This window comes from Eulemur rufifrons, chromosome 17, assembly GCF_041146395.1.
Source record: "Eulemur rufifrons isolate Redbay chromosome 17, OSU_ERuf_1, whole genome shotgun sequence".
NCBI lineage: Eukaryota > Metazoa > Chordata > Mammalia > Primates > Lemuridae > Eulemur > Eulemur rufifrons.
The window spans coordinates 56,122,772-56,149,554 of record NC_090999.1 but is presented as its reverse complement, the minus strand read 5'-3'; the positions used below and the strand labels follow the sequence as shown (position 1 = coordinate 56,149,554).

The 26,783-nt window shown below is 33.6% G+C and overlaps 1 protein-coding gene across 2 annotated transcripts in view; it reads left to right on the top strand.

Moving 5' to 3' along the window:
* The window catches only part of EDIL3 (EGF like repeats and discoidin domains 3), a 391,875-nt gene that overhangs the window by 205,848 nt on the left and 159,244 nt on the right, over window positions 1–26,783 (top strand). For both annotated transcript variants that reach the window (XM_069492261.1, XM_069492262.1), the window contains one exon: window positions 26,088–26,201. In XM_069492261.1, the coding sequence (XP_069348362.1) occupies window positions 26,088–26,201 (114 nt within the window). The remainder of the gene's footprint in view (window positions 1–26,087; window positions 26,202–26,783) is intronic.

Sequence of the window (26,783 nt, the reverse complement as noted above, 5' to 3'; positions counted from 1 at the left end):
ATTTCTCTTTAAGTATAGTCTTATAAGAATATCAATGACATTTTTATCTGAAACATAGTCTTTTTCTTTCTTCTTCAGAGCAATTGAATTAAGGAAAATATTTATTGCCAGCTATCTTTCTGCTGTAGTTTATGGCCTGCAATTCTCAAATGGTTTAGAGAGTATATTTAAAATGAAACTCTTGGTCATTTCCTGTTTTTCAGAAACTTTGAACATGATCTGTTTTTGTCATCTGAAAGTAGAGTCACTCTTTGAGGTTCAAATTTCTTGCTCAACTTTTATTTATAAAGCTTTTCTAAAGTACAAAACTCCATCACCTTGGTGGATTTCAAAAGCAAACCATCTTTTTTCCCCAAAATATTTCCTTTCAACAAAACAAGACTGATACTAAGGATGCTATTACTGATAAAGTAAAACAGGGACTGTGGGGAGGACAGAAACACTAAGTTTTTTCCTTTTATTGTGTATCATGATGTCTTATATTCAGTTACATGTGGACTGGTGTTTCAATGCCTGCAGCGGAAGTCCAAAGACAAGAGGCTGTGGCTGATGTTGCCCTTGCCTGTACAGAGCAAGGGCAGGGAATTGTTTGGGGAATGGACTACAATTCTAGAGTATGTGTGAAAAGACAGGGAAAGAATATGTGTGGATTTCCTGTGGGCCAGATGTGGACTTCTCAAAACCAAGCAGCTGTGTTATCTTAGGAGGGATGGAGCCCAAGAGGAAAGTCCAGAGAAGGTCCCTGACCTACCAGCATTAGTGGTCCAAGGGAAACCCGGAGACAGAGCATAGTGGCCCATCAGAGAAGGCAGCTAGAGGTGAAGAATTCCCAGTATTGAAATATGAAAAACCCTCAAAATTGTACCAGGAGGACAAAGGCCACAATCACACACCTACCAAACCCAGAGGTCACCAATACCATGTTTCAATCTATCAAGGAAGACTTATATCTCATCTATTCAGATACTCGAAATTTCAGAACATGGCTAGAGAGTGGAGGATGATATGGAATGAGAGAGAATATGACCCAAATGAACTCACTTCCCAGCTCCTTCTTTAGACACTGCCAGGAGGGACCCCTGCCCTGGGTCTCACATTGGAGATCTTGCTCTGGCTTTCTTCTAAATCACCCTTCTCCATGGGGCAAGGAGTCCATGGACACCGGGGAACATGCCCACCTGGAGACATAATCCCCTATCTAGACCATGTTCAGGGTAATATGGGCTATAGGATATTCTGCCCAAATGGCACCCAGCACAATTCCTGGGCTTATGTGGGCCTTTTATCTGTATCTGTCCTCTCATGGATACAATGTGTCACTAGTGTGCACACTTCTGAGCTCAGTTACATGCCATAGGGTAGCTGATTGCTGTATGGAAGAAACAGAGCTCGAGTGTTTGAGCTGAGGGTATCCATAGAGAAGGGTGGATTGAAATCGGTGTTTCACATGGTTTTCACTTTATTTTATGGAACTCTGAGGTTTCTGAGAATTCTAAATTCAAACCTAGTCTTCCACATTGTTAGAAAGGTAGGAGACATGTGTTTAAAATAATTTTATTAGTCTTATTCACAATTTTTAACTACTTAGACCTGTAAGAGAGCTGCCATTTTGACCCAGACTCTGCAATTATTAGGAGAAGGCCCAGTTCTTCCTCAGTGCAATTTTCCCAACTTACAGTAGGACTAAGCTGGGGAAGAGAAATTCTAAATTGGATATCATCACGGACTTTTAGATGCTATGAAACTGCACATATTTTAGTATATAAGATACAAGTGACTGTTTATTAACTGAAAATAAGCTAAGGGGATTTTTAGTACCTAAGAGTAACTGGAAAAATGATGGAAGCTGCTTCAATACTTCATTCAGGGTTAGGTAGAAACAAATATCAAGTATTAGGTACAGGAGTTTGTTTTGTTTTTTTATCTGATACACTGGGAAACTCTTTGGTTAATAAGGAATCCAGTGTACATTTTTTCATTTGGGTGAATCCTTCCCTTACAGTCACACTATGATCTTACCATCTGTCCAGGATGTCTAGAACTGAGTAAAGGTTTAGTCATAACAAACCTGGGTCTTAAAAAGGCATTCATCCTGAAGCTAGCCAAAGACATGTTTTCTTTTTCCATCCTTATTTCTGGAATACCTCATTAGATTTAAAAGGATTGAAATAAGAAAAATCTAATTCTATCTAACATTAGTTATTCTTTAGGAGTTATAAATATTTCAGCATGGTTTTATACTTAAAAACAAATAGGACGTATTTTAAATCCCTAGATCTATGTTCTTAGACACTTAGAGAGTAGTTGTTTTCACATTGGGATGCATATACCTCAGAAGAGTGCAAGAGACAATCCTCTGGGAGGTGGGAAGAAAATAGGAGAACTTGCTTTTATGTTTACTTTTTGATAACAATTACATACACTATGTACTACTCCCTATCGCAGGGATTTGCAGAGGCACGTCACTAGAGTCATCTGTCAGAAAGACACCAACCAGTACAGAGCTTGTGAAGGAAGAGTAGGAGTTCTAAAACGCCATGCACTTTCAGTACAATGTGTCTGTTATGTTATCTATTTAAAATTAAATTAACCCTCATGAAATCCACACTTGGCCTGAAAAGAAATCTGTGGAGAAATGTCAGAATGAAGAAAATACCAATAATGCAAGCAGAGAAAAAAATAGCTAACATTTCTTCTCCTATTATGAGCTAAACTCAAAATGTTATGAGATAAAGCAGTGTCAAACTAATCATATCTAACAGGAAATTGGCTCCCCAGATTGAAATCATCAGTATGATGTATAATAATATGTGTTTGCCTCCACCATTATTATTCACTAGTTCACCCAGAGAGAATACTGTTTTATGCTTTGAAATATTAGTTGATGATAATATAAAACCATTGCAATTGGAAGATGCTTTAAAAATGGTTATTGCAAATTTATCTCATTCTTTTTGAAATTTATATTTCCTATATACATTGTATAATGAACATAATATATTTATTTAGTAATAATATGTATCACTTATAAATTCTTAACTATACATTTATTGGAAGTGCTTGCCACAATCAGAATTTTACTATAAGAATGTATGATCAAATGTTTTGAGACCATAGTTAGAATGGGCTAGTAAGTAGTTGAATAATTTGAAAAAATTTTTTGAAAGAAAAAAATACATCATGTGAGCTCATGTAAGCTTGAGCTTGTAAGAGTAACCAATAAATAAATGTCTTATTATATTTACATTAACCATTTCTTCTGCTGCTAGCTAACACTAAAGACATCATTTTCCACCTACAAACTTGTAGTCTACTTATGATCATTGAAAAAATACAAAACCTTAATCAGAGAGTTTTATGCAGCCCTAGGAAAAGTGCCTGTAACAATATCTGTGCCCTGGCTTTCATATAGTGGCTTAAGATGAGCTAATTCATAAATGCACTGTTTATTTATAACGTATAGCTAGTTGTCTTTAGCTTTTTTATTAATGGAAATTTCTAGCCATTAATTTGTATTGTAGAGTGGCAGATAGTGGATAACTGCAGATGCCTGTGGCTAAATGTTTCCACTTGGTTGTACATGTATGGGCAATGGTACTATCATTAAAATATAATAAAAATATGCATTGTTTCTTTTTATTGTTCAGTTTGTTCTATTGTTATAGGCACCGCAGGGAATAAATTTATGGGTTTTATAATAAATGAGTTTGTGGGAACATAAAATGACTATAGATATTTGGAGGAGTAGAGTGTGATCATTAGATCAATACCCTCTATGTTAAGAATGGAACTGAAACACAAAAACATGAAATCACAGAATTGAATTCCTTGACCTAAGGTTTCAAATATTAAACACCTTGTTACTGAAGATGAGAGAATTTATTACAAATACATTTTTTTAAGTAAAAGTAATTCTAAACATCTTAGGATGAAGGATTTCAGGACATAAAACCAAAGATTTTTATATGTATTATGTTTTTCTATTTTTAAGTATCCAATTTTACCATGTAATTGAGGGATAAATAGTAAATAGATACAAAGCTTACTTTTATAATAAGGTAGTACTATCCACTACATAACTGGAATATAAATGTATCTTGTATATGCTAGAAGCACTTTAAAATTATGTTTTAGTAATCGATGTATTTCTGTGTTGATGTTCTGAATGCTCTTTCATCTTCCAGGTATTCTATTTTGTAGCATAATTCAGGGCATGTCTCTGAAAAAAAGCTAACATATTTACATATGTATGAATGCAGCTGAATTTCTGTGTGTTTGCTAGTGGGAATCGGATAAATTATTTTCCCAGTATTCACTTTAATTTCCTTCAGTGCAGATACTGTTCTTCAAAATATCAGAGCAGTGTTCACTTTGAGATTTAAGAGGTAAATTGGTAAGACCCTTAAGGTTACCTGTTTTTTGTGAATTGGTGGGTAAAAGTAGAGAAATGAGAATGCCAAAATATTACTTGACTCCATTTGATATAATTGATTGATTTGTAAACCAGTCAGGTTTTAATTTATTTTTGCTTTCAGTCACTTGGACAGCTGGTTTTACAAATTTTTAAAATCTTTTCTGATATGTAATGAAGGCTGTTGTGCCTAACACTTTTGTCTGTATGTTATTTTAATGCTTTAAGTATGTGCAGCATGCTGCTTCGTTATAGGAACACTTCTTTGTTCAGTATTATAATATATTCTATCATTGTCTAGAAAATTTCAGAAAAAGCCACTTTTATTGCACCAAAATATACAACATTCTAAGTCCGAATTAGTGTTTTTCTCTCATACAAATATTTATGCATTTAGTACATTATGCACATAGCTATCTATATGCTATTATTTTTAATTTATATTAGATCTCTGCAAGAAGTAAGCAAAAGAGAAAAGCAAATTTACCAATAAGAATTTAGAAGGATTAAAAATACTCATTACCTTCTTCTGTATCATTGTCTCCACAAGCTTGTTACAAAGATCACACAGATTGGTAGCTTTACTTCTGTTAGGAACAGAGTTATATTATATGGGCAGATAGAAAGGGTCCAAGAAACTGATTTTGAGAAAACGTAGAAGCAGACTTTATAATTAAAAGAATATTTTCAATGTGCAGAATGAGAAAATAATGCTAGAAACTATGTGTGTAGATATATACATACATATTATATAATATGTATGCAAATATAAATAAATACATATATATGTATATTTTAATTGAAAAAAATTAAGCTTTCTGTCTCCCATGGATCCCAGCCTCTTTCTTCATCTTAATTCTTTGTAACAGTTTAAATATTATTTATTGGATTTGTTATTTCACATCTGGAATGTATATAAAACTGTTTCAGAAACAATGATATGAGTAAATCCTCCACTTCATTTTAAAGAAAGAACCAAAAAGTTATATTGAGATTCTTCTCAATTACTCTTGAACTTTTTAATGGAAATAAAATGGTAGAAGAAATGTTATTAGAGCTTTATTCAGAATCACGATTCTTTCTTTAGTTCTAAGGAGATTTTTTTTTTTAAAAAGTGTGGATAATGGTTAATTTCTGTAATAAAAAAATTTAATAAAGATGGCAGTGGAGAAGGAAGAAGCCCAACTGTGTCAATTACATGTACTTGGTAGTAAGTATTCTGGTCTGGTATCTCAAATGTTGAAAGACAGATAAAATAAAATGAGGGAAAATGTTCTAGTGGATGCTAAATTTACAAAAACAATAACTTCTCCTGAAGCTTTCTTAAACAATCTCTGGGATCAACATTATCGCTCTCACAGGGAATATACTCTTCTGTAACTTTACTGAGCAATCAGAAGAAATGATTTTATGTTTGGGGCTGCCACCCCCCCCCAGAAGGCTGTCACCTTCCCTAGAGGACTGTCTTCAAGTCAAGAGACTGGCAGGAGGTTGGTTTCCAAGTGCTAAAATTCTCTTAATTAGCAATCTTGGAATAAATGGCTAACATTTTAGTTAAAATTTTGGATACCCTAGTGGATTGTCTCCTTCTTTTCTTCATAAATATTTAGACACATATTTAAATTTAGCCTTTCAAGATGGCAGACTGAACATACGTATTTACCATCCTTTTATTCTCAAACCTCAATGGAGTGACAGTGAATATTAAATAAAATAAAAATAGATAATGAGTTTTTAACAATCTGAAAATAGTGAGAGGAACTATTAGTACCCCAGTGATTTTTGACATTTCCAGATGAAGGAATATAGAGTCATGTTGGTAGAGAAGGGGACCCAGAGCCTACATCCCTGGCCTGGAAACATTTAAAATGTAAGTAGGGGCTGTTTTTTGCCTATTGGAAAGGGTCCAAGCTAGGAGTACAGAGAAAAGAGTAGACAGAAAGGTTAGTTCATTAAAAGTTCTCTTTGGAACAGCTGCCCCAGGTACCCTCCTCTTCCCTCCGCTATATCCTGCCTACATATAAAGCTTGATTTCCAAGGCTAAAACCAGAAAACTGTTGTCTACAAACATTAAGAGTTCTTAGAGGAGAGCTTGGGTTCCTAATGAGGAATTTGACAGCACTGACTAAAGCCGTATTTTGCAAGATGGGGGTAGCATTACTACCTATTCCCTGCCTGTGCTCCCTATACTTAGAGGTTGCAGTCAGTGCTTCTATGCAAGAGAAAAGTTTGTTGGTGAAAAGAAACCTATAAAAGTACTGAATAAACTACACCAGTTAAATATATGAATCAATAGAGTCTTTCATTCATGTAAGTAGGCAATCAAAATTCACCAGACTTTTTAAGTAAACTGCACAAAGCAGAAGATCCAAAATGAACATGTAAATAACTGATGCAAGAGGAAGCAAGTGTGATTCATGGAACAAAGAGACCTCTTAAAACATCTTAGGAACATAAAGAAAAGCTTATCTTCATAAAACAAGAATACTGTATGTATTACTGTATGCCACTTTGAAAAAGAGTTCATGGTTATGAAAAATATTATTGAAAGATTTTTAAAAAATAATTCAGTAGGAGGTTAAAGTTAGAATGATCATCCAAAACTTAGATCAAAATATTTTAAAGATGAAAAATATAAGATATATACTTAACAAACACAGATAATTAATTTAAGAAATTCAACACAGAAATAATTTTGTTGTTCCCGAGAAAACAGAGAGATTGGAAGCAATAATGAATGAGTCTTCATGTTGAAATAAATTCATGAGTACTAACACGATGAATGAAAAGCAAGATATTTCTAGACAAATTCTAATGAAATCTAGATATGGAAAACCCCTAAATCCCTAAGAGATGTAACAGGTTAACTCAAATGAAAAAACAATTATATTGGCCTTAAATGTCTCAGGTAGCAACCATATATATTAGAAGACAGTGAAAAAAATAATGTACTATAACTTTCTGGGGATAAATGAATTTAAAATTAGACACATAATACTGGCCAAACCTAATTCAAGTGTGGGGACAATTTTTAAGATAAAGGCTCAGTATAACCTTTTTCTTACTCCTTTCATGAAAATTACCTGGAGATACTTTATGGCAAAGGAAAGGAGGATGTGAAAAAGTAGAAACCTAATATTCAAGAAAGAGTAGAATAAGCCCAGGTGGACAAAGAATAGATGGCTCAAGTTGTAGTTTGCAGCCACCTGGAAAGCAGTCAGCTCACCTCAGCACAAGAAACCAGAGGGCTCCAAAAGAATGTCTTCAAGAATCACAGGAATACATTTCAATAAAAATATGGAAAAATTGTAAGCATATGTTGAATACATTTTTTACTTCTCTTAACAAAAAAAAAAAAAAAAAACAAATATCCCAGAAAACAAATTTAAAAGCTCTGTAAATATGAAGCATATAAATGTGTCTTAATTTTAAACAATTGATAAACTATAACAAAAGGTAGTCTGTTTGTGATGCTAGAACAGTCTCCTTAGTGTGGCACATTTTTGGTGAAGCACAATGACATTTTTCTACTTGGTCTACAGTAAATTATATTCATATAATTATTGTTTGGTAAATCCTCTCATTTTTCAATTTTTACAATCAATTGAAAAACTGAAGACATTGAAGAATTACTGTACAGATGACATTATTGCCTCAATTGTTTACCCCTCTCTATATTCTCAACCTTTTATGACTTCAGAATTGTCCTATAGAGGAAAAACATATTTCTCTCACACCTTCACTTTGGGTTTGGATGTGTGGCTTGGTTTCGCCACTGAATGAAGTGAAATGACAGTAAGTCTCTTCTGAGCCTAAGCCTTGTTGCATATATCACTTTCTCTTTGGGAACTTCTGCCATTACTATAACGGAGGTGCAAAAGATATTAATAGCCGCTGTACCCTCAGATTGGATCTCAGAATGGTCACACAGGAAGTCAACTTCAGCCCAAATCTCAGCAAGAAGCCAAGCCCAGGACATGTTTATCTGAAAGCAGAGCTCAGTGTGGCCCACCTTAGATATCCTGACACCACTTCCCACTGAGATGTCTGAGAAACAAATGCATGAGTATTGTATGCCATGGAGATTTTGTGACTAAATCTAGTTGTGACTAGCTTTAGTTGACTGACTCATAACTATAGAACAGAATGCGTTGTAAAATATACATAAAATTTTGACAGCAAGAAAAAAAAATAATAACAGGACTTTACAGGCAGGAAAGAGATATAACGGGTGATGTAGCAGCCTTAATGTCTAAAGCTGACGATCAAACAGTAGGTTTAAATATATAACTTAACAAAAATCTGAAGGGAGTATAGAGTAAGAAATGGCTTGAGGTGGATCATGTTCCCATTTGTATAATGAGTTATCTGTTAGTAATGAATAGAATAAAATGGAAACCATGGACTAAATAATAGCACATTCACAGAATTATATGGCAGACAGATAAAAATAAGGCTTCAGTCATAGTGAACTGTATAACCTTTATATTTCCATAACATGCAAATTTAGTGTTGTTTAGCAGTGATACCTGTAGAATGTTCTAAAGATTTCAAAAATATATTTGAATATTCAGTGAAATAAACTCATCAGTAGATTGTAGTCTTTTTCTACCTCTGCATGTCTTAACCAAAATATTTTAAATATTACAGTGCCTTATGGATGGATTGTACTTTGGGATGATATTAATATCACCTCTAAAGATAATTCTGTAGCTTATTTAATTGAGACTGCATAAACTCTCCTTTATCCTCTGAAACACAGCAGAAGGAGATTTAATGAGTTGTAGGGAAGTAAGATGCTGCATAAACTCATATCATTATACTCAGGGCCAAATTAAACAACAAAATTAAGTGGATGAGGGTTACACATATACTTACTATTTACTGGCATTTAGTCCAAATCACAAGTCATTGAATTTTATTAAAAGGAACTAAACTTTTTTTCTGCATTAATCTTATAATAGCATAGCACAGCAATGCAGATTCTAATAAGACCCATTCCTCTTTGACAGAATAGGCTATTTGTCAAAGCACTTGTTATGGAAATAGCTAATTATTTTAATCAGGTTCATTGGCTATGAATTGTTGCCCTGAAGGTTTACTTTTCCTGTGTGAAATTACACAGTAAATAATTAATAGAATTGAGATTTTGAAATTAGTGTTTATAATAAAAATCTTTTAAACATATATATTTAAAAGTTTTAAAGTCTTACCTTTCATAAGAGCAATGAGAACTAGAAAATTATTTCATAGTTCCTTTTTTGAAAATTATAATCTCTAGAATAGATCATAAGAGTACAGGAAACATACATATCAATATACTTTATGAGCTTCCTCCAGAAAAATTTCTGGAAAATAAGAATGGTTAGGGAAGGTATGGATAAACCCAGTTGCGGTTTAATGTTTTTCAGGTTTCTGATAGTCAATGGTATCAGAAAGAAATTTAGTCCAAAACCAAAAATGTAAGAGCAATAGAAAATCTTGCAGTTACATTACTTTTTTCCCCCCTTCATCTTTATTTAATGCTTCCTGCAATGACTTTCTTGAGTGATGGAAAATAACCTGCAAAGCAGGAGGTAAAATACCTTGAAAAATTAGTATTTGTGTCATTTTTATGAATATAGCCGCTCCTATTAGTGTGTTTTATTAAACTACTCAGTCTTTCAATAAGACTTGCCTCTTTGCATTTGAGCTGCATGATTCTCACTTCGAAGTAAAAGTACATTTAAAAAAACTCTGTTTTCTGGGAATTTGAGAAGGCTGACATTCCTCATTAATTTTGTGGGCCTGTTATTGTGAGGGAGATTCTGTGGGTGGGCGGATGTGCGTGTGTGTGTGTGTGTGTGTGTGTGTGTGTGTGTTTCTGCAATTCTAAATTCATAACCAGTAAATATGTGGGTTAAAAAAAGAACTTTGACATGATCACTTTTAAAACAGCTTTGGTGAGGTATAATTGAAATAGAATAAAGCACACATATTTTAAACGTATAATGTAATAAATTTTGACACATGCGTCTACCTGTGAAACTATGTCTTACTCAAAATACTGAACGTTTCCATCATATCAGCCTCAGAAGTTTCTTCCTGAACCATTTTAATCCCTCCCTCTTGCCCTGCAACTACATCCCACACAAGTACTGATCTATGTTCTGTAACTATAGCTTAGCTGCATTTCTAGAAATTTATATAAATAGAATTTTTAAAAGTACTCTTATTGTCTGATTTATTTCACTCAGCATAATTATTTTGAAATCCTTTCATGTTCTTGGTTGTATCAATAGTTCATTCTTTTTCTTTTGCTAAGTAGTACTGAGTTGTATGAATGTATCACGATCTGTTTATCCATTCACTCACTAATTGATAGACAATTGGGTTGTCTCAAGTTTTGGACTATTACTAATAAAGCTGCTATGAGCATCCATATAAGTCTTTTTGTGGACATAGGTTTTCATTTGTCTTGGGTAAATTCTTAGGAATGGAATGGCTGGATCATATGGTAGAATAATCGTATGTTTGAGTATTTGAGAAACTATCAGACTGTTTTCCAAACTTTTATTTTATATCAGATCATCAGTGTATAAGAGAGTTCAAGTTCTCCATATCTTCATCAATATTTGGTCTTTTTGATTTTAGCCATTGTAATAGTTGTGTAGAAATATCTTATTTTGGTGTTAATGTGTATTACTCTTATGACAAATTATGTCAAACATCTTTTCATATGTTTATTTGCCATTAATATACACACACACATATGTTATTTTGTGACATGTTAGTTCAAATATTTTGCCCAATTTGTATTGAGCCAATGCTTTCTTGAGTTGTGAGAAGTCATTATATGTGGTGGATACAAGTGTTTTATCATATATTTGATTTGCAAATATATTCTCCCAATTTGTGGCTTATCTTTTAATTCTTTTAAAATTGACTTTGAGGAGCAGAAGCTTATCATTTTGAAATAGAACACCTTATCAATTTTAATGGCTCATTCTTTTCATGTTGCTCCTAAGAAATATTTGCCTAAACTGAACCCAAAAAGATTTTCTCGTATAATTTTTTTCAAATTTATTACAGTTTTAGGTTTTACATTATAGTTCAAATCCATTTTGAGTGATTTTTTTGGATCTGGATCTAAGGGGTTTTTTTTGCATGTAAGTATCCAGTTATTTCAGTATCATTTCTATTGAAAAGACTACATTTATCCACAGAATTACTTTTGACATCTTTTATAATAATGATGTGCCTTTTTGTAGTTTTTTTCATTTTTTTGTGTTTGGGATTTGTGGGGCTGCTTGAATCTATTTTCATCATATTTGAAAAATATTACCTATTTAAATATTTTCTGCTTTCCCTTTCCAGGGTCTCCAATCACATCTATTTTAGGCTACCTATATGTGTCTCACAACTCACTGGTGCCCAAATTTTCTTTTTCTTTGTATTTTATGTTGTATATTTTCAATTGTTATGTCTTAAAAATTCACTGATCTTTTCTTCTGCAATGTCTGATCTGTTTTTATTCCTTTCTAGTATATTTTTCATCTCACACATTGTAGTTTTCATCTCTAGAAGTTCAATTTGGTTCTCTTTTTACATTTTCATGTCTCTGCCTAACATTTTTTATATTTAGCATACAGTTTTAATAACTACTTTAATTATTTGTCTACTAATTCTAATATATAGTTGATTTTCAGCTTTCTTGCATGCCTGTTAATCTTGATTGGATTCCAGACATGAATTTTACTTTGTTGAGTGCTAGATACTTTGTACTCCTATATATCCTCTTAAGTTAGTTTTTTTTACATAGTTCAGTTACTTGGGAATAATTTCTGGGTCTTGCTTACAAAATTTGTTAGGTGGGACCAATCAGGGGTTTAGTGTAGGCTTAATGATTCCCACTACTGAGGCAAGACCATTCTGAGGCCTCTGCCCAGTGCCCCATGAAACAGTTTATTTTCCAGTTCTACTGGTATGAATTGGCAGTTTTCTTGGCCCAGTGTGAGCCCCAGGTATTGCACCCTGTGGTCTATTCAGATGCTTCTTTTTCCGGTAGTTTCCTCACATGCTAGTCAGTGCTCTGCTGAATACATGAGGAAGCACTCCTGTGTTCAGTACTGCAGATCTCTGTGTACAGTGAGCAGTCCTCTCCTCTCAGGTATTCTGTCCTATAAACTCTTGCCTCCTTAGGCTCTCCAGACTCTCAGCTTCCTCTCTTTAACTTGGAGTGTTTACCAGGCTCCTCCTGGATTTTTCCTCCTATGCCATGGCCTGGAATCCTTCTCAAGACAGTAAACCTGGGCAATGGTTTACCCGCTCACCTGGTTTATTGTTGCCTTTTGTTTCATAACATCCACTGTGTTGAACACTATGTTCTCATCTATTTTGTCTGGGGTTTTTTTGGTTTTTTGGGGGTTTTTTTTTTTTTCTTTTTTTTAGGGAGAAGGGATTTTTTCATGCAGGCGAATCTGTCTAAAAATATCTGGTCCCTGTTACCCTGTCTAGGCCAGACTCAGAGTTCCCTTGAATCCCAACATTACCACTTTTAATGAGGAAAATATGCTGATTTGGCATACTTAATAAATATGGGAGAAAAAAATAAATTATAAAAAGCAGTGGCTTGTAGACAGCACATTTTTGGCACTGACTAGTGAGTTGGTTGCTTGAAGCAGATTCTTCCATGGTGGCCTTGAGTGTGACAGAAGTTTTATTGCCTCTAGCTCTGCCAGAAACCCACAAAATGTACTATAATTATGCAGATGAGATTCTGGAATGAGGGAAATCTAGCCACCCAGCTCTTTCATCTCGATGAGGACTGAAACTCCTAAGAATTTAAAAAGGAGTCTTTTCTGTATTTACCAGCCATAATTCATGTCTATCAGATACAGATTTCAATAATCTATCAGCCAAAATTTATGGAGAGTTGGTGAACTAGTTTAAAAAACAGTAAATGTCACCATTTTGGAAAGAAATGTTTAAAGAATATTTGTTGAATTATCCCATTCAGTGGATTAAAATTTCCACAAGCTTTGAAATTTTGTGGATAAATGCTGTCTTTCATTCCTTTCCAAGACAAGGTTATTCTTCTGTAGGATATTTATGGAAATTTTGCACATTTATTTACTCTGATGATAAACTCAAATATAGAAGTATCTCTCTATAGAAAGCTTCATCAGCAATTTACCTACATTTGCCTCCAGGGACATAACCCCATATTCTATTGAACAATGTGAATGTAGTTTAGCCCTTATAGTAATATGGATAATTCTTTGTACAGTATTTACATTTTATATGATATTTTTCTTATAAGTTACCTCATTAAATCTTCATAATAGCTTTAGCAGTATAATATAATTCATCATTTGGGGATATCATTTTTGTTTAATTATGCCCATAATATAAAATTTCAAAGATATAAAAATGTAGCAGTAGACATTCTTATTTTATTATTTGAGTCTACATGTGTCTGTATGTGAGAGTTGATTTAATAGGTTCATTTTTGAGAAATTACTTCAAGAGCTAAGTAAAATTATTTTTTTCTGTATGTATAAAATTTACCTATGTATCAGTGCCTGTTATTTAAATGTAACATTTTTTCTTATAAACTTCCAATGGTTCAACATTTTTAGGATAAGTTATTGTTTATGTTTAAAAACTATTCAAGGAAATTGAAGAGAAAAATGTAATTCAGCTTGGTGAATTGAATTTAATTCATTCCCTTAAAAGACCCTCTTGGTAAAAATATAACTTAAAAAATAATGTATTGATGTTAAGCTTTTGTACTTGCAACTTTCATATGAAGTGAAATAAGTACTTACCTCCAAATTTCATATAGTTCTATCTTCAAAAATAATATTAATTAATTTACTGATGTGAATGGAAATTGGTGAAACTAATTTAAGAGTCAATTTGGCATCATCTATTAAAGTTAAAGGTACGTGTTATTATGACTGTGCCATTTCACTGCTGGATATAACCAGAAAAAATTCAATACACTTCTATATCAAGGGACATGGGCAAGCATGTTCTCTGATGCTTTTATGCCCAAGAATGCTACAAATGCCATTAACAATCGAAAGGAAAAATGCTTATGGTACATTTTGCAGTAAAATACTCTATAGCAACAGAAATGAACTCACTGCAGTCACCTACAACAACACTGTGAAGAAAGCAACAAACAGGAGAACACATACCAAATGCTTTTTTTTACTATAAAGTTCAAATATAGCCAAAGATAAAATGTACTGTTTAGAAATACATATTTAAGTGGAAAACTATAAACTATACAAAGAGCAAGACTGTGACTCCCACGCAAAGCAGATCTGTTACCTTTGTGAGGGTGTAGCGGAGACTGTGAATGCAAAGGGTGCATGAAGGCTTTGGACTGCAGGCAGGATGCTGGTGCTCAACCTTGGTGGCTATTAGACAGGTTGTGTCTTTACAATAATTCTTGTAACTCTACTGCTTTATGTACTTTTCCGTATGTGTGTTATTTTTTCAAATAAATATGTTTATATAATGTGGATTGTCACCCAGGAAATATAACAAAAAAAAATTAATTGTATACATATAAAATATACCTATGACCCCTATAAAGAAACTTTAAAATGAATATATTTCTTTCATCTGCATGTAAAGTTAAAAGGCATGTATAAAAGAGTATAAGAGTCAAAGAATTCCATATTTACAAAGATAAGCAGTGGTAGATTTTGAGGTATAAAATTGGAACAAATGCCCATTAAACCCAAACCACTGAAGATTTTGAGAAGATTACTAAGAGGAATAAAGGTATCGGGGGGAAAAGTATTCTAAACTATGATTTTAGGACTGGAGTCTTTGATCTACAGTAGAAATGCTAATACTATTAGGTTATCATAAACATTTTGAGGGCAAGGAAGATGTATTATCCCATTTCGGTCCTCCTGAGCACATAAGACAGTACCTTCAGGGCAAGTATGAAGTGCTGATGAAGAGGAAGTACTCTTATTTGCTAGTGATGGTGAAGTGTATTGGTGAATAGAATAGATTCTTGAGACAAATTATATGGGTTTTAATCTCAGTTTTACTACCTGTGTGACCATGGGCAAGTTGTTTACATTTTCAATCTCTTGATTTACTCATCTGTAAAATAGGTATGATAATAGTACCTAGCTCATAGGTTGTGCTAATATATATAAAAGGCTCAGAACAATGTTTGGTACCTAGTAAGTGATCTACAACTGGGAGGATGTGCTAATTGTTATCAATGTACTGCCATCCTTATTTGGCCATTCTTGTGTTGTTAAACATTACATAGAGATAAACTCTACAGATTATGCTTCACAGAATGCAAGCAACAAATTTTAGTTTAAGCAAAAGCCTAAGAAAGACTCTTTGTCAATAGTGATTTTCTACTATAGGTAGTTTTCCTTGGGGTCTGCTGAATAAGCAAAATGGAAAGCATAATCATATGCTAAAAATAAAAATGCTTATAGAAAAAGAAAGAAAGAAACTGGAGAAATCATATTCTGGTTGACAATTCAAGTAGAATTTCTCAAAAAAATTCAGGATCCCAGGTAAATTTGAATTTTGGATAAACAATGATTTTTTTTGTATAAGAATGTCCCAGATATGGTATGAACAATCTATATTTTCATTTGCTAAATCTGGCAACCCTAAATATTAGGAAGTCTATGTGAATTTTATATCAAGCTAAATGTTTAAATATACAGGGCTATAGCTGTCATGCTATGTAGTTTGAGTGATGTGGACTCAACATAAATTTCCCTTATGACTTTTTGAATTATTTTTTCAAAAGCTTGCAAATATTGAAATTCTAGAGTATATGAATGAGCTTTCTAAAACACTGAGCTATTCAGTCTCATGTCCCCTTCCACACTTTTTGCTTTCTCTATTAACTCCCCAATCCAAGGACTAAAGTTCAAACTCCTTAACTTGATATATAAGCCATAAAAATCCAGTCCCAGACTATTTAGTAACCACCATCCCCAGTCTCTTCCCCCAGTGCAGTCCCTGAGCATGCTTCGGAAATTTAAAGTGCTCACTTCTCTCTGAAAACATTGTGTTCTTTTATGTTCCTTCCTAAATTAACACACGTTTTAAAACTCCTGCTCATCCTTTAAACACAAACCAAATTTATTACCTCCTGTAAGCAATCTTCCACATCTCCTCTAGGAAAAGCCACTGCTTCCTCTATAATCACAGTACATTTTGTACATAATGCTATACAGCACATATTTCACCATATTGTGTTACAATCATTTCTCTCCTAAGTACAAGAAAAGAAGCTGAAAGATCTCTTAGACCAGGAACTATCCCTGTGTGCTGTATCCAATCATATATTTTAGTGCCTAATTCATAGAATTCATCAGAATGAATTTTACTGAGTGAATGGGTTGGTAAAGGCAAACTATGTGAATCACAACTATGCTTCTAACATGAATCCCATCTCACGTAACCAGTTACGGGTTTCTGATAACTCGTTGTAGAAAAAAATCCAAAATAATTGATCACCAAGGTTGATAAAACTAGGGAAAGCTGCAAGTGAACTAATTTGACATGCAGCTGATAGCATATAATGGTTAATTTTGGATAAACCATTAGAATATGCAAAAACTTATAAATGACAACATACCATAATGCAAGTAGGAAACCAGGAAGTTTTTGTCTTACATACTTGGAGCAAAGAACTATGAGACAATGAGGAGTCACTCTTATAGCTGGAGACTACTGGTATGAAGAATAATGAAGTTCATATAAATTTAGAAAGATAACTTTACAAAATAAATTATTCATAACTCTATATAACTCAAAAGCATATTCCCTAGTTTGTTGGACTCCTCCTCTAAAACTGAACATTCCCTAGCCTGCTAGATCAATTTAGTATTTAATATTTGGAGTACCTTTGAGAAACTGCATTTTCCTGTTATAGCACTTGTCACTTTACACCGTAACGGATTGTTTATGTCCTCGTGTATCTACTCTACTGTAAGATTTGAGAAAAATATGGCACCAGGATATATTAAAATTTGCATTCTTAGCACCTAGTATAAAACTAGGGATGGATGGATGGATGGATGGATGGATGGATAGATGGATGAACGGATGAACCGATGGTGGGACAGATGGATGGATGGATGGACTTCATAAGCAGAGGTTCTCTTCAGCATTTGCCAACACTGGCTACCCTTCAGAATTACCTGAACTTCTTTTAAAACTATATTACTACTTTCTTCCCTCCCAAGACTATTAAAAAATCAGAATCTCTGGTTGGAGGACTTGTGCATTGGTATGTTTTAAAAGCTCCAACTTTTAAAAGAAGCATTGCTCTAACTTCATTTTTCCATAATAGAATCCCTTTAGAAATAGGCTGGGGCACCTACCCCAATTATGGGACTCACTTTTACAGTACATATTTGATTATTTACTAGATGATTAATATTCACATTTCTTTCTTGCCAAACCAAACATATTTATTTATTTATTTATTTATTGAAGACAGAGTCTCTCTCTGTCACCCTGGCTGGAGTGCAATGGTGTCATTATAACTCACTGCAACTTCAAACTCCTGGGCCCAAGCAATCCTCCTGCTTTAGCCTCCTGAGTAGCTGGGACTACAGGTGTGCACCACCATGCCCGGCCCTAATTTGTTTTCTATTTTTAGTAGAGACAGGGTTTCACTCTACTCAGGCTGATCTCCAGCTCCTGACCTCAAGCAATCCTCAAAGCAATCCTAGCCACCTAGAGTGCTAGGATTACAGGTGTGAGCCATGGAACCTAGCCAACAAATATTTATTGCAGGACAAGTTATTATGATGCATGCCACTGATGTAACATCCTTGAGATGGTTTTCCCTTTTGTGAAAATTTTCACGGAAGGAAGCATTTGTTCCTGTTGGCTTCTACTGTATGTTTTCCATGTAGCTTTTAATTACGAATATTTTTAAATCAGCAAATATTTGTGCTTTAGAGACATAGCACCCTCTTGATTACCCCTTCCCTAACCCTTTTCTGCCTCCTGTGGTTTTGGTTTTATAAGTATCTTGGAACAGCTATCTTATCTTACTGGCCAAATAGCTGATTAAAAGCAAATAAAGCTTTATTGGAATAATTTTATATGGAAACAACTCAGATAATTTGGATGACTACTGCCTGAATACTAGTACAAAGATATTTGCATCTAAATAGATTTCAAAATAATTACTAGGATGCCAGGATAGGGATGGGCAGAAAATATGATCTTTGTTAGAAGGAGATGATGGATAAACTCCTCTTGGATTTGAGACTGTTACAGTGGTGTTCTTGGTAAATGAATGTTACCAATAAATCATCATATAAAGTTTGTGTTATATCTTCTCATTGAAGAATGCTGGCTTTAATATACTACTTTAGAATGAATTACCGGTAATATAGCAAAAGGCCAGATCAAAAGGGAGTTTAAGAACAGAAATGTAAAATATACTGAACTGGTCCCAGAAATGACTGGGAAATCCTCTAGATGATTCTAATTATGACATAATTAACTTCAACATCTGAGTGGGAGGATAGAATTCCTAGAAATTCATCATAAAGTCATTCAGTCTTAAAAAAGAAATTGAAAGACCATAGGCTTTAGATAAGAAAAAAAAATAAAAGGTCAAATTTTAAAAAGCAGTTACTCACAGGAGGTCTGGAGAACATTTAATAGCTAATGAAGAGCCCAGGGAAGATGTGTTGTTAAGGATCAAGAATAGTAGGCTCTTGAAAATAAGCTCTTGCCGACTAATTAGAAGTCAATAACAATATTGCAGTAGGAAAGACCAGCCCAAGGGAAAGGAATAAGGAAGTCAAGAAATATTGCTTTTGCAAAAGAAAAATAAAGGCTTTATCATGGTGTTCTTTTAATATATCAAAATAAGGTGCTTAGCCCAAGAATCAGTGTTCTTTTTTGATGCTTGTAGGGCCCTGGATATACCTGGGAATGAAGAGGAGATAGATTCATGGTTAAGTTGTGTTTGTCTTCACTAGGAAGGGGTTAGATAGGTTTCTGTCCTCAAGAGGATTGGATGTCCTGGTGCAAATGGTGGTCAGTATTCAAAATATTAATATCTAATCCAAGTTAACAAATAAATGTGGCTAAACTAATAGGGACAGATGGATTCTCCTGAGAAGTTCTGAAGGAACTCAAGGATGAATTGGGACAATGATAGCTCAAAAGTGCAACTTGCTATCATTCCTACTCTGCAGATTACAAAGATGAACCAGTTGGAGACCAATAAATTAGATTTGAAAGTCTCCAGAGTAGGCCCCAGAGAATTAGATTCAAGAAATCTCTATTTTATCTCTGGCTAGTTGGTGGAGTCTATAATGAAGAATGAGATTATTGAATATTAAAATGTAATTCTGAGAAAAAGCACCATGGTTTCTGTGGCAAGAAATTATGCCCATATAATTCATCATTTTTGAAGGCACAAATAAGTAACTAACAAATATAATTTTCATTTTAAAAACTCTTTGACAACCCACCACTCCAAGGTCAATTTCATGGGCCTTGGGATATAATTTGCACAATTATGGGCCTGACAAAGGTCCAGGACAAAGAAGACGAGGCATAACTTCATAACTGAACATTTCTCAGGATGTGGATGTGTATAAGGTAAACTCTCTAAAGGATGAGTACTCAAAGTGATCTTAATGAATGCATGAATAATTCTCCAATTACTGGAAGAGGCTTCTCACAATTAAATCTGTAGGGTGCACATGGGTTAATATTATTTCTGTTAAAAAGGAAAAAAAAAAAAAAAACAAGCCAAAGAGGGTAGACTACCAACATACTCTCTTAGAAATCTGCAGAAAGTAAATTAAGTATGACATAATGATAAAGATAGTCTAAGTTATGCATATAAAGTGAATGAATCTGTGTAATTAGCTATAACAGAGGCAAGGGCCTGGCAATCATTGTACAGTACTGCTTTGGTTCAAAGAAATTCATGTTTCTTTTTAAAGAAATTCAGCTGCTTACTTTCTCATCTGTTCCCCTCCTCCCTTCTTTTCCTTGCTTTCTTCTTTCAGCAACAAAAAACAAAACAAAATTTAAAAGAACCTCTCAGAAAACAGAGTGAGTCATGACTACATACAGAAACCTATGTGCAGTTCTGATCAGTGTGCCTCAGTCACAAACTCAGTTTTATGTATTCAGGACTTAGCTGGCTACCTTGATTATAAGACAAAATTTTAAATGAAACTGCTTTTTAATGCAGGACCTCAAAAATGACACATATTATTATCATAAATGAACTATGACTATAACCAAATATGGAGAATTCCTATTTTATAGGAGGACTGCTATGTCAAATTTTTTTCTAGTTATAAAAATAATCTAGTGTATTTCTGTTTATTTGAAACAGATGTGAACTTTTTTCTGAAAATGATAAATGTCTTGATCTGTGACAAAGAGAAATGTTTGTGATTTATTATAAATAGGTTTAATTCTCGTTTCATTACATTATACTGTGTGAACATTTCTATCTAGTTTTTAATTAAACATGATTTATACAATTGAGGTCAGTTTCCATTTGGATTGCTTGCTGTGTTAATCACAGTACAAATAGCCTTCACTGCTAAAAGAGCTCCTACGTTATACTAATACATAAACGCTTCTGTGTGATTTTCATCTATTCTCTGAGCCTGAATGTTACTGGATATGTACAAATGCAGAAATGTTTTTATTAATTTTGCTACTATGTTATAGAATATAGATCATTTAAAATAATATTTATGTTTTTATGAATTTAGATTTAAGTAGTTTTTGAGTTTAAAAAACATTGAAAATGCATATTTAAAAAATGTAAAGGTCATTCTTTATCACAAGTTGGGTATGTCTACAAAGCATTTCCACTTCAGCAAATGCAATTCCAATTCATTCCACTTCACGTTAACCTCTGGGTAAAGGTGTTAACTGTGGTTTTTTTAGAATAAGAAGTTCTTAATTATAACTTGCTTTCATCAGATCTGGCCTGATGAAACTATGGATGGATGATTTAAAGATTGATTTTTTTCTCAATTAGATCCACAGTCACATATTTTAAGTATTATTTATTGTGTAAAAACTGGAAGATTTAAGGAAGCAAAGAACAGTGTTTGCATATCAGTAATAGTACGTATAATAACTCTTGATGGTTCTCACATTGCTGGCTATGAAAATTTCCTTCTATCAGCATTGCAAAGCAGCAGGAACTGGGTTTGATTGTACTCATGATATATATCAATCTTAAAATTAGAAAATGCGTAGAGGTTCCTGCATGAGAATTAAAATATATCATACCTATTTGCATTAAATCTTGTGCGGGTCTCTGTCCTGCCATTTTTTATCCATCCTCAAGTCCATTGCACATCTGGCTTTACTAAGCTATTCAAAACTAGAAGGGTGAAGAAAATACCCTTCCATACTGCTCCAAGTTGTCAGTTCCAGAACTTAAAATCCAGTTCCCTCAGCTGTCACTAAGGGTTCATCATGATCTGGTCCCCATCTACATCCTTGGACTTGGACTCCCAGCACTCTTCTTCACTTTCTCTGCTCCAAAGTGGGCTACTGTTGTACATAAACACAACATCATACCATGAACATCTCAACATTATGGTTCGTTCTGGTTCCCTACTTGGAAATACACCACCATGTCCATCTTGACCTTGTTAATTCTAATTAAACCTTTCTTTTACGTCAAAGATCAAATTATAGTTTCATTCAGACATGAGTACTGAGTTTTTTCTCTATAAGTATATAAGAGAATAACTGTTTATATCCAACTTTAATAAATATGGCAATTTTTTTCTAAAAAATGCTGATTTAACTTAACCATTAGCATGTTCTCATCTAAAACAAATTGTAGTAGGTATGATACAGGTAAAGACATATTGGGCATGTTCCAAAGTAGCCAAACATTGTTGTCTTACATTGAATTCACAATAAAATAAATATAACAGAGATTTTTATACCACTTAGAAAATTTAATAAAAAATGTTTTGCCTGTCAGTTCAATATAAAGACCAAGTGAAATTTTGATAAAAGCACTATTTCATTGTATAAAAATAGTGAAGAAATGACTTATGCTCATTCACTCTTTTCTTTCATTCTTCTTTAGAGTTTCAGTATCAAATATTTGAGAGTCTATCATATTTTACAGTGCACAGCTCTTTTTAGGAGTCAATAGATCCTGATTTTATCCTATTATGAATGTTATAAAATCATCAAGTTATTTAGATTCTTTCTGAATACCGTATAAATTGTCTCTACTTTCAAGCTGTGACAGATAACCAGAAACCAAAAAAGGCTGCCTTTTCAGAGAAATACATCACCTGCCTAAGGAAATTTAGTCCAGACTTTCTACAGTGAACTTAGAGTGAGAAGATGACCAGATCTGCTTTTAGGAGGGAATACTGTTTAGAAGAAAGAAGTTGAAAGAAAGGATAAAATAGAGAGTTTTCCAGCATTTTTTCCTTGTTTTTTCTTTAGAGGGTAAATTAATGGCCATACTGCTTTAAGAAACTGTGATAACCCAGGACTTAGGTAATACATTTTGCTGTTATAGTGTACCAGTAGACACATTACAAATCTGAAATAAAATGTTTTTTGTTTTGCTTTATTTTGTTTAGTTTGTGCACTCCACTATGTCTATTCTTTTGGTATTAATAAAAAGTTTATCAGGGAACATTTATTGGACACTAGTGTTTTTCCAGATTGAGTGTGGTATTTGCAGGCATACAAAGAACAGGGCAGTTTGGAGCTGCATTCATGAAGTTCACTGTCTGATGAGGTGAATGGGTGAAAGGCATTTAAACAATTTCCAAGTTAGGCCATTTAGATGTGCAAAATGGTTAAAAACAACAGAACACAGAGCTGTAGAAATAAGAGCAGATAGGGAGTTCAACTGGAGTAGATGATAGGAAAAGAAAGAGAAGAGGAGTGGTGTGTGGTCTCCAGCTACTGTGTTACCTTCCAGAAAAGTAGCATGGTGCTGTGCTTAGAGGGAATGCTTTGTAAATACCAGTGATGAATATTTGATTGAATTAGTCATTACTTCTTTTTAGGCATAACTGGATGAACTGTTTATTTTGGGGGGAGTGTATCCATCACCTTGAATATTTATCATTTCTTTTTTTTCCAAAATATTAAGGGGGCACAAATGTTTTTGGTTACAAGGATCACTTTTTGTAATGCTGGAGTCATGACTATAAGTGTGCCCATCACCCAACTAGTGTCCATTGTACCTGTTAGGTAGGTTTTCACACATCCCCTCCTCCTCCTTCTCCCTGCTTGATTTCCACTGAGTTTTACTTCCCTCAGTGCACATGTGCGCTCATCACTTAGTTCCAATTTAATAACAAGTGCATGTGGTGTTTGTTTTTCCATTCTTGAGATACTTCACTTAGCAGAATAGTCTTCAGTTCCATCTAAATTGTTGTCAAATGTATTAATTCATCTTTTTATGGCTCAGTAGTACTCCATGCTATACATACACCACATTTTGTTAATCAGCTCATGGATTGATGGGCATTTGTGTTGATTCCACATCTTTGCAACTGTAAATTGTGCTGCAATAAACATTCAAGTGCAGGTGTCATTGGGATAAAATGACTTCTTTTCCTGTGGGTAGATACCCAATAGTGGGATTGCTGGATTCAATGGTAGGTCTACTTTAGTTTCTTTGAGGAATCTCCATACTATTTTCCGTAGAAGTTATACTAATTTGCAGTCCCATCAACAGTGTATAAGCGTTGCTCTCTCTCTGCATCCACATCAGCATCTATTCTTATTGGACTTTTTAATAAAAGCCATTCTAACAGGTAAAGTGATATCTCTTTGTGTCTTTATTAATAATTTGCATTTCCTTGATTATTAGTGATGCTGAGCATTTTTTTCATATGTTTAATGGTCATTTTTCTATCTTCTTTTGAAAAACTTCTGTTCATGGTTTTGCCCACATTTTAGTGGGGTTGTTTTTTCCTTGCTGATTTGTTTGAGTTCTTTGTAGATTCTGGATATTAGCCCTTTTTTAAATATATAGTTTGTGAATAATTTCACCTATTCTATAGGTTGTCTATTTGCTCTGTTGATTATTTCCTTAGTTGTGTAGAAGCTTTTTAATTTAATCAGGTGCCATTTACTTATTTTTATTGTTGTAATAGCCATTGGGGTCTTCTTCATAAATTCTTTGCCTAGGCCAATATCTAGAAAAGTTTTTTCAACATTTTCTTTAGAATTCTTGGTTTCATGCCTTACATTTAAGTATTTTATCCATCTTGAATTAATTTTTGTGAGTGGTGAGAGATATGGATCATATTTCATTCTCCTACATGTGGCTACAGAGAACTGTGAAACACTGAGTAAAGAAATCACAGATGAAAGAAACAAATGGAAAAACATATCATGCTGATGGATCAGTAGCATTAACATTGTTAAAATATGCAGACTATCCCAAGTGATTCGTAGATTCAGTGCAATTCCTATCAAAATACCAAAGTCATATTTCACACATCTAGAAAAAAATAATTCTATGCTTCATTTGGAACCAGAAAAGAGCCTGAATAGCCAAAGCAATTTTAAGCAAAAAGAACAAATCTGGAGGCATTATATTACCAGACTTCAAACTATACTACAGTACTATAGTTATCATTTGCATATGTTGGTATCAAGTCTTCTAGTAACTTTGAAATATACAAAATACTGTTGCTAAATACAGTCACTCTATTCTTCTATCAAATATTAGAACTTATTTATTCTATCTAACAGTATGTTTGTATCCATTAACCAACTTCTCTTAATTCCCCAATTCCCACCCCTGCTTTTCAATCTCTTGTATCTATCATTCAGTTCTCTGTGTCCATGAGATCAAGTTTTTTTAGCTCCCACATAGAAGAACATGTAGTATTTGTCTTCTGTGCCTGGTTTATTTCACTTAACATGATGTCATTATCTCTTTTTGTGTTCAAAAATCTTACTTATTTTCACTGTTGTCCAAAATTAGAAATGAAATTAATATAATTTGCTGAATGTTTTATATTACATGTTATTTTGCATCAGACATAGTAATAGTATACCAAAAGTAAGTCCCTTTAGTCATCCTAACTTTAGAAACCCTTGAATGAGATTAGGAAGTGATCATCATTTACATTTATTACACTTTGCATGTAACGAGCTTTAGCTATTAACTCTAATTTGCTTCTCATCGTATTCATCAAAGGTGAACTATTTAGAAACTAAAACATCTCTGTCAGTTAGAATTTTAATGAATTAAGATAAAATGAGACAGTGTTAATTGGCAGTTGTTGCTACAGGGGAGGTTTCTAGATCTTTTAAGTGATATCAATTCATCTTTGTATCAGGGTTAATTTGTTTGATTTAATTCTAAGGATATACTGAATATTTCCCCAAACTATTCATATTTATTTTCAGAATAGGAGAGTGGTTTATTCTATTGGTCTTTCCTCTGGATTCTCAGTTCTACCAGAAATGGATTAAAATTTGATTGTTAATAAATTATTGGTTTTAATCAGCATTTGTATTACTGACTAAACACATATACATACATACACATGTACACAAAAAATAGCATTACTTAGAGATTTTATTTTAAGATTCCTAAAATCTTCTAATATCTAATCATTTTTAACTGTAATTCTCTTCCTCTGTCTTTTCTGTTTTTTCTCAGACATAAATGAATGTGAAGCTGATCCGTGCAAAAATGGTGGAATATGTACAGACCTTGTTGCTAATTATTCCTGTGAGTGCCCAGGTGAATTTATGGGAAGAAATTGTCAATACAGTAAGTATTTACATGTGTGTGTGTATGTGTGTGTTTGTCTGTGTTTGTATATATATAAAAAACATAATTTTTACAATCTGAGCCAAAAATCAATATGATTTTCTTTTAGAGTACATAATTAATTTAAAAGGCACATTCTGTATTTGTTGTTATTAGTGTTATTGATATACACATACTCTCCAGGATGTCTTGCTTAGTGCACAATATGCATAGAAGTAGGATCTTGTGACCTGAAAACAATGGCAACAGTTCCTCAGATACACAAATCCTTCTCTCCTGTGAATCCCATTTTGGCTTTTGAGTAGGTATATGACCTAAATTTATACCACCAGCATGGTTACTTTTGTTCAGACAGTAAGTTTGGGACACTGGAACCAGACAGCCTCTATTACAAATAAAAGGTGGAGGTAAGGGGGGTCCAGCTGACCTGTAGTACACACCTGCAAGAACTTTACACACTATTTGTCTCCTTGGAAGTCTAAGACAGTAGGGTCTTGAGATGATGGATCAAATGACAGGGCAATTATTTGCCGGAAGTGTTTACAAAGAAGCTGAAAGCCCCACTCTCCTGCAAAAAAAGAG